General features: G+C 59.0%; 1 protein-coding gene and 1 pseudogene across 1 annotated transcript; both read left to right on the top strand.

Annotated features, from left to right (window-relative positions):
- The first annotated feature begins 1,907 nt into the window (after window positions 1–1,907).
- On the top strand, window positions 1,908–2,827 carry LOC123185543 (snakin-2-like). Its single transcript, XM_044597410.1, has 3 exons — window positions 1,908–2,151; window positions 2,245–2,317; window positions 2,399–2,827. Exons 1-3 carry the CDS (start codon window positions 2,086–2,088, stop codon window positions 2,581–2,583), a joined length of 324 nt encoding a protein of 107 aa, XP_044453345.1. The 5' UTR covers window positions 1,908–2,085; the 3' UTR covers window positions 2,584–2,827.
- A 1,887-nt stretch (window positions 2,828–4,714) lies between these two features.
- LOC123191743 (ras-associated and pleckstrin homology domains-containing protein 1-like) lies at window positions 4,715–5,712 on the top strand (annotated as a pseudogene).
- Window positions 5,713–7,916: the final 2,204 nt, after the last annotated feature.

Raw genomic sequence — 7,916 nt, forward strand, 5'->3', positions numbered from 1 at the left:
CGCAGATGATCCTTTTTGCCCCCTCCTGCGTCGTGCGCAATGCGGCCACAAATGACGTAGGATGGAGAGAGGGCGGTGGTTGTTGGAGGAGGCGTCGTTGGCGACAGCGATCAGGATGAGGGACCATCCCTCGCCCTACCTGGCCATCTCCCCGTTGAGGTGGCGGAGAGACGGCGCTTGGCCGTCTCCGACATCATCACGGAGCGGTCTAGCGCCCGGGCGTATGCTAGGTCCGGGTCCATCGCGATGTGTGGTGGCGGGACGTCCGAGTCCGCAAACTTGGATCGACGTGCGGCGTTGCGGCTGTCCCGCCGGGGCTGCTCCCGGACGGCGTACTCCTGCGCCATCATGGCGCTCCGGGACAACGGTGAGGAGTCGTCACCGCGGAGGTAGTGCAGAATGCGACCGCACGCCTTGGAAAATGACGGCGGCGAGCGGCGCTCCTCCTTCATGATGGGTCGTGCCGGTAGCGAGAGCCGCTCCTCCATGACACGCTAGGGCGGTAGCGAGAATCGCTCTTCCTTCACGCGGCGTCCGATTTGGACGCCGTGGCTGCGCGGCAGCGGAGAGCGTGGAGGGGATGTCGGCTCCGGCTTCACGGGGAGGAGCACCCCCGGTGGCGGAGCCGAGCCGTTGGTGTGGACTTCCCGTCGGTGCCGTCGTAGACCTAGCGCAACACCGTCGGCGCGGCCTGCGGCGGTGGCGGCGGCTACTAGTCCACCTCGTCGGCGGAGATGATGATCTTCGTCCGTGTTGAGTCACGCTAGCCGATGAGGACGACGACCCCAGAGTTCGAGGGTGGTGCCGCCACTATCCGCCAGATCCCGCCCTGGAGCCACTTGCCAGCACCGACGCCCAGGACTTGCCCATTGTCGAAGATGTGGATGGAAATGGGCGGGGAGGGGAGGAGGAGGAGGAGGAGGATGCGACGTGGACGGCGCCGGAATGCGGCTTAAATAGCCGCGACCAGGCCATGCAAAGGGCCGGTCAGCCCTTTCATTGCGGCGCAACGACTCGAGTTCGTTCCTCGGGAACCTGCGTTTGCATTGAAGCGGCGGCTGTCGAGAGGTCGCGTCCGTCAGCGCTGACCTCCCTCCCACCGGTCACATCACGTCATCAATGCCGGCCTTCGTGTGCTCTGGGCCGACATGAATGCGGCGCGGTGAGCAGTGCCTGCATCGGAAGGAAAACGTGGGAGGGAGAGGTGACGTGTTTTTTTGTGGGTCGGGGTGGTCAGAAGCGGGCGTGAGATCGGTCTGGACTTTCGTAAACCTTATTCACGTGTGTCTTCGGTTTGTGGAAGAAATGGCGCCCGAATCGCGTTGGGTGATTTTCATGATTCGAATGGTTGCCGAAGGTTTGAGAGTCGGCGTTGGAGATGCCTAAAAAGATCCTACGAGAACTTGATCAGACAAATCCTAGGGGCAGAGTGAGGTCTCCTCCTACATGGGTTGTAGTGTAGCCCGCTCGTCCCCACACCGCGGCATTGCCCACATCACGCACGCTCTGCCCCCTCCCTCCCCGCCCCTCGGTGGAAGTGGAATGCAGCTCAACGCTCGTACGCCCGCCACTCTGCTCTGCTCCCCCGTCCTATTCCCTTGTCTCGCTCACCCTTCATCAAACGACGCACCGTGCGGCCCAGGCCTCAACGACAGCAGGCTTGCTTGACAGGAGGACCAAATTTCCACACGATCGTGGACGTGGAGAGAATCCTAGGTGTGCTATACAGAACGCAATCGGGGTAGCCCGTGTGTTTATCTATCTGTAATCAAGGGCAGGGCAGGGCAGGGCAGGTGTGGCGCCCCGTGAGCAGGGCGAATTAAGCCCATTTACGCCACTCAGCCAGGCAACGGTGGTGGTACGCGTCAAAGGCCATTGGGCAAGTGCAGTTGCACTGCCGCGACCGCAGACCATTTACGCCCTTGCAAGGAGCCAACCTGGCCACCACCCATCACTTCCCCTTCCACAGCGCAAGCCTGTAAAGTGTTTAAACCCTTAGCTTTGCTCTATTTAACCATCACACAGACCCAACCCAAAGAGACCACACAGCTCAGGAAAGCTCTTCAGACTCGAGAGGAAGGAGCCATGGCGCTCGGCAAGCTTGCGGTGGCCGCGCTGGTGGCGTCTCTCCTCCTACTCAGCACCATCAAGGTAAGTTAAGGGTGCCTTCTGTCTAAGTACTCAATGCGACAATGCATACAATATACATGGCTGATTTTGTCCTCTCCTCTGGGTGGTGGATAGGCTGCCGACTCTCCTGCTCCGGCTGCTGCTCCGCTCGGGCCTCCTCCCCACAACATCGTAGACCCCTCTAAAGGTATCAAATCTGCCCTATGATCGGAGTACGTATTTCAGATGAGAGAAAATGTGCTCGTTCATTCCATGGCGTGTGATGCAGACTGTGGGTGGGCGTGCAACCTGCGGTGCAGCGCCAACTCGCGGTCGAAGCTGTGCAGCCGGGCGTGCCTCAAGTGCTGCAGCGTGTGCCGCTGTGTGCCGGCGGGCACGGCCAGCAACAAGGAGACCTGCGGCAAGTGCTACACCGACTGGACCACGCACGGCAACAAGACCAAGTGCCCCTGAATATCTTCAGCCAACCTAAATATCTTAGTAGAGTAGCTAAGCTTTGCTCATGATTGTCGTTAGTGTTACCGGTGACCTTCGTGATTTCGTCTTAGTGTGGAAGGAACGGTGTTGACTAGACTAGCACTAGCTAGCTGGTGAACCTGGTCCTGGTGTGTTCTTGTGTAAAGAGTAAGTACGTGTTGTCCCGTAGGTGGGCGTATTTCTCGTGTAATAAAGCCCATCCGGAGGTTTATGTGGTGAATGCATGGTTCTCTTGCTAGCCGTATACGTCACCTTTGTTTGAGATGAAAAGTTGGCGCTTCATGCGTCCCGCTCCCTCGTCCCTCATTCAAAGAAAAGAGAGTTCTTATCCGTTGCAGTCCAAGTCCATGCCATATACGTTAATTGCCTAAGAAACGGATACAAAATGGCAAAAATGGCTCGTCCCCGCTCGCGCTCTCGCGATAGCCGCCGCCCCACCACCGTAGTCCACCAGCCCTCCCTGGCGGCTGCCGCTCCGGCGCCGCTGGCCACCCAATCTGGCTCGCCGTGGCTCCCGCGACTAGGCCTTGCCCCGCCCTCGCTGCTCTGGGGCTTCCCCTCCCCCCGGCCTATTGGGCAACGGCCCTTCTCTGTGTTGAATCGAGATCTGGATCGGGAACTAGCCACCCCTCCCCCTCCGCCTCCTGGTCGGCCACCGCGCGACCCGCATGAGGTGTCCGTGGTTCCGGAGACGCCTCCTGAGTTGCAACGCGGCGAGTCCAGGCAAGCTGCCCCCCTCTTCAATGCTCTCGCAGTGGCCGCTGGCCAGGGGGCGCGCATTAACTCGAGTAGCTGGGCCGAGGTCGTCCAAGGCGTGGGCGGCCGTGCTCTGGATGCGCATTCAACGCGCGCGGCGCCCGCGGGGCTCGAGGCTGCAGACGCGGGGGGATGGGTCACCGTCGCGTCCCGTCGGCCGCGCTGGACGGCTTTGCCAGACGCGCCATTGAAGCCCCGCCAGCCCACTCCAGAGTGGATTAAACATCTCTGCTTTCGCTGCCTTATGCCCCGCCATCGCCAAGCCAAGTGCAGAAACCAGATTGTCTGCCGCGGCTGCTTCCAACCAGGCCACCGTGCAAAGTTCTGCTCCAACAAACCGGCTCCGCATCTTCGTCTGGGTGCCTCGTCCATGCGTCCTCTGCATCCGTCCCCAGTGCGTGCGCCGCTCAGCCGCCGCCCCCTGCCTACGGCATCGCCCCGCCTCGTCCCTGCCATGGCCTGGTCTGGCGACCACTCGCAGAGGCCTACGGAGGTGTTCACGGTGATCCACGGGTCGCCGGCCATGCATCAGGAGGCTGCGCTGCTGGGCTCGCATGCGATGGTTGCGTGGCTTGACAGGGACCTGCGGCAAGCACGCAGGAGATTGGCGCAGCCATCGCCTTCGAGCTGGGCGCTCTGACGGATGACGTCTCAGTTGTCAAGCACTTCCCGGAGGCTTACCTCCTCAGGTTCTTCCACCAGCATCACTGCGTCGACGCGACGGGGCGCCGGGGCCTGCCGTTCCGCGAGACGAGGCTGCAACTTTGCCCTTGGAGTTTGGAAGCTCACTCCAGGAGCGTCGACCTCGTCCACCATGTTCATCTGTGTCTGGACGGACTCCCGCTGCAGGCGTGGGACGAGCCCGCCGTCGCGCAGGCCATTGGGAAGGGCTGCTCCATCGACTACATCGAACCAGCCTCGAGGCTCAAGACGGATTGCGAGGTGCTGGCGATCTGGGCGTGGACTGCGTCTCCAGCCAACGTCCTGCGTGTCAACTGGGTGACCCTGGCGGCACGTGCGGGCGACCAACCGGCTTTCGGTCGGCGTGGTCGGGAGCGGCGGGTCATCATCCATCTCTCCATCCACGAGGACCCAACGCAAGGCCCCAGGATTGTGTCCAAGGGATACAACTTCACGAAGGGCATCGTCGACGGCGAACGACAGGCCTGAGACCCGCGGGAGCGCCTCTCCCGCCCCGACAACAACCACCGGCGTGACCGTGACGAAGACCAAGACAGGCGCCGTGACGACAGGGACCGTAGGGGGCGCGACGGCTCGCGCAACAGGGATGGGTGGGGCACGCGCATCAGGCGCAGCCTTTCCAGGCAGCCGCGAGACGCCTCGCAGGACCATGGTCGCGGTGCTGGGCGCGAGGACCGCCGGGATGATGCTGGTCGTGACCGCGACAGCCGTCGCCGCGCTGCTGATGCAGCTCCGCCCAAGCCTGCCGTCCTGCTGGGCTCCGGCTCCTCCAGCGCGGACGCGGCCCGTGTCTTGGAGATGCAGCCCCTGCTGACCTTGCCGCTAGATGCTGAACACGGGCGCAGCATCGCGCGGCACCCCTCGCCAAGCGCTGCCCGGCGTCGGTCTCAGGAGAGCCTCATGCCGCCAGTCTCGCCTCCGCCGTCGCCAACTACTGTCCTCTTGCCGTCTCCAAGGTCCATGAGGAATGAAGCCCGGTCAGCTATGCTCGTGCCGGACATGCCAAGCCAGGCGCTGCTCGAGCTCTGCTCGCCCTCGATGTTGCTGCTGCCTGTTCCATCGCCTTCCAGGCCTCCGGGGTTTGAGGCCTCCCCAACACCGCCCCTGCTGTCATGTGGGCTGCTGTGCCGCACTCCCTCGCCTGTGCGGTATCGTAGGGCTGCTGCTGGTGGTGGTGGCGCGGTCGGCCTCCAGTGCCTTGCACCCCTGTTTGAAGATCGCCAGGAAGCCATCCTGCCAACACCCACCCCTGCACCAACACCACCCCGAGCTCCTGCTGCGCGCAGGAAAACCATGGCTGGTGTGACTATCTCCAGGGTTGGCGGCGCTCTTTCGTTGCAGAAGACGCGGGCGGCAAGCCACCCCAGGGCCACGCCGGTGGCTAGAGCGGCAGAAATTCTGGTCTGCCGCTCTCTCGGCATCGTGAAGGATGGTGAGGATGTAACTACTGCGGCCCTCGATGCCTTCGCGGAACGCTTCAAAGAGCACCTGTCTCCGGAGGTGATCACAGCCATGAGGTGGCTTTTCAAGCTCGACAACGATAATGCGCACGCTGTGGAGGATGCCCTGCTGGCGCATGGCGGGGGTGGTGCGCTGGACCTGGAGAGGGCTGATCAGCAGGCCGAGCTGCAGCAGGCTGCAACCTAAGTAGTTGTTGCTCAAACCTGGGACTGATCTTGTTCAAATGTTAGTACAACCAAATGCATGTCCAGGGGTGTCTGCGTACTGGGTCCAATGTATCCCTAGAGTAGAAGTTTGTGTGCGTGCTAGCTACACACCTTGTATCAAGTCTATGGAGTTGCTTCTCCAACTTATGGCGTCCGCTACTGTAACCGGGTGCAAGCACAATGTTGCTGCTCCAACCATTATGCCAAGTACTGTTATGGTTTCTCTGCTCATGTTATGTGCATATGCTCCAGGGTCTTTGTGGTTAAATCATGTTAGCTCAACCAATTAATTTCTTGAGCTGGAATGTTAGGGGCCTTAACTGCCTGGATCGGCAGTCCACGGTCAACGCAACCATTGCTTCCTGCTCCTGCCATGTGGTATGTCTTCAGGAGACAAAACTTGACAATATCGACCAGTTCACGGCCGCTTTTTTGGGGGGTCATAGGTTACGCAACTTTGCGCAACGCCTGGCAAATGGTACGAGGGGAGGTATCCTCCTTCTCTGGGATGATATCTTGGTGGAGATGTCCAACATCACCTGTACAGCTTACTGCCTCTCAGCCATGGTTTGTGTCAGGGATTCGGGCGTCAGATTTAAAATAACAACCGTTTATGGCCCGACCGACCCCTCGCTTAAGGACGTGTTCTTTGCCGAGCTCATTAGCCAGAAGCCGCCTGTTGGGGTCGCTTGGATCGCCTCCGGGGACTTCAACCAAATTTATCGGGCAAGGGATAAAAACAAGAGGAATGTTAACACCAGTCGAATCAACCGGTTTTGTGCAACTCTCAATAGTTGTGAGCTTAAAGAAATCCACCTCCAGAATAGGAGGTTCACCTGGAGCAACGAGAGGGCAAACCCAACCCTGAGCAAGCTTGACTCTTTCTTTTGCAATGCGGAGTGGGACACCACCTTCAACGACCACATGCTCCATGCACTTTCTTCGTCCCTATCCGACCATTGCCCACTCTTGCTCGCCGAGGATAAGGGTCCTAGGAGGCCTAAAACTTTCAAATTTGAGAACTTTTGGACTTCTATGCCCGGCTTCAATGATGTGATCCAAAAGGCCTGGGTCGAGCCCGTTGAGCACACCGAGCCACACATTATCCTTTTTCACAAGCTAAAGAAAATAGCGATGCGCCTCTCTCGATGGAGTAGGGGTCTCTTCTCTAAAGCTAAGGTCCATCTCCATGCCGCCCTCTTGGTGATCCTCCGCCTCGACATTGCTCAAGAGGGAAGGCTGCTCTCCCCCGAGGAGCTTGACCTTCGGGCTAGGCTCAAGAGAAGGGTAATAAGCCTGGCCGTGCTCGAGAAAGCACGCAAGAAGCAATGTGCCAGAATCACAAACATCAGAGAAGGTGATGCCAACACCAAGTTCTTTCACCGTCGGGTTAATGCGCGAAGGAGGAAAAACCACATTCACCGAATCATGAATGATCAAGGGTGGGTGACGGAGCACAAGGCCAAGGAAAAAATAATTCACGAGCATTTCTCGCATATAATGAAAAGGGGAAGCGCGAGCACAAAGGACTTCAATTGGGAGGAACTCAACCTGGAGTCGCATGACCTACACGAGCTTGACTCTCCCTTCTCCGAGGAGGAGGTCATCAAGGCGATAAATAGCATGCCTAGTGACAAGGCGCCTGGGCCGGACGGCTTCACTGGCCTCTTCTTCAAGAAGTGTTGGGGCATCATTAAGCACAGCCTCATGAGGGTGATTCAAAGCTTTGACTCCCTCCACACAACAAATCTTCACTGGCTCAACTCTGCGAATATTGTACTGCTTCCCAAGAAGGATGGGGCGGAGAGCATTGTCGACTATCGGCCTATCAGTCTCATTCATGGAATCACCAAGATAATTGCGAAAGTGCTTTCCATCAGGCTCGGACCGCACATGTATGCCCTCGTCTCCAACACTCAAAGTGCTTTCATCCAAACACGAAGCATCCACGACAACTTCATGTATGTTTGAAACCTCGCGCGGCGCCTTCACAAGAGCAAGACCCCCTCTCTCCTATTCAAGTTGGACATTCGCAAGGCCTTTGACTCCGTCAAATGGGAGTATTTGCTTGACCTCCTTCGGAGGCGAGGTTTCCCAAACAAATTTCGAGAGAGGATTGCGGCTCTCCTATGTTCCTCATCTTCGAGGATCCTCTTGAATGGGGTACCTGGTGCTCCCATCAAG

Source organism: Triticum aestivum, chromosome 2A, assembly GCF_018294505.1.
Source record: "Triticum aestivum cultivar Chinese Spring chromosome 2A, IWGSC CS RefSeq v2.1, whole genome shotgun sequence".
NCBI classification, from domain to species: domain Eukaryota; kingdom Viridiplantae; phylum Streptophyta; class Magnoliopsida; order Poales; family Poaceae; genus Triticum; species Triticum aestivum.

Excerpts from the sequence above, each read along its gene's own strand:
- LOC123185543 (XM_044597410.1), top strand. The coding sequence starts at position 2,086 with ATGGCGCTCGGCAAGCTTGCGGTGGCCGCGCTGGTGGCGTCTCTCCTC. Across the intron at positions 2,152-2,244 it reads TCCTACTCAGCACCATCAAG|GCTGCCGACTCTCCTGCTCC; the intron begins GTAAGTTAAGGG and ends GGTGGTGGATAG. Across the intron at positions 2,318-2,398 it reads CATCGTAGACCCCTCTAAAG|ACTGTGGGTGGGCGTGCAAC; the intron begins GTATCAAATCTG and ends CGTGTGATGCAG.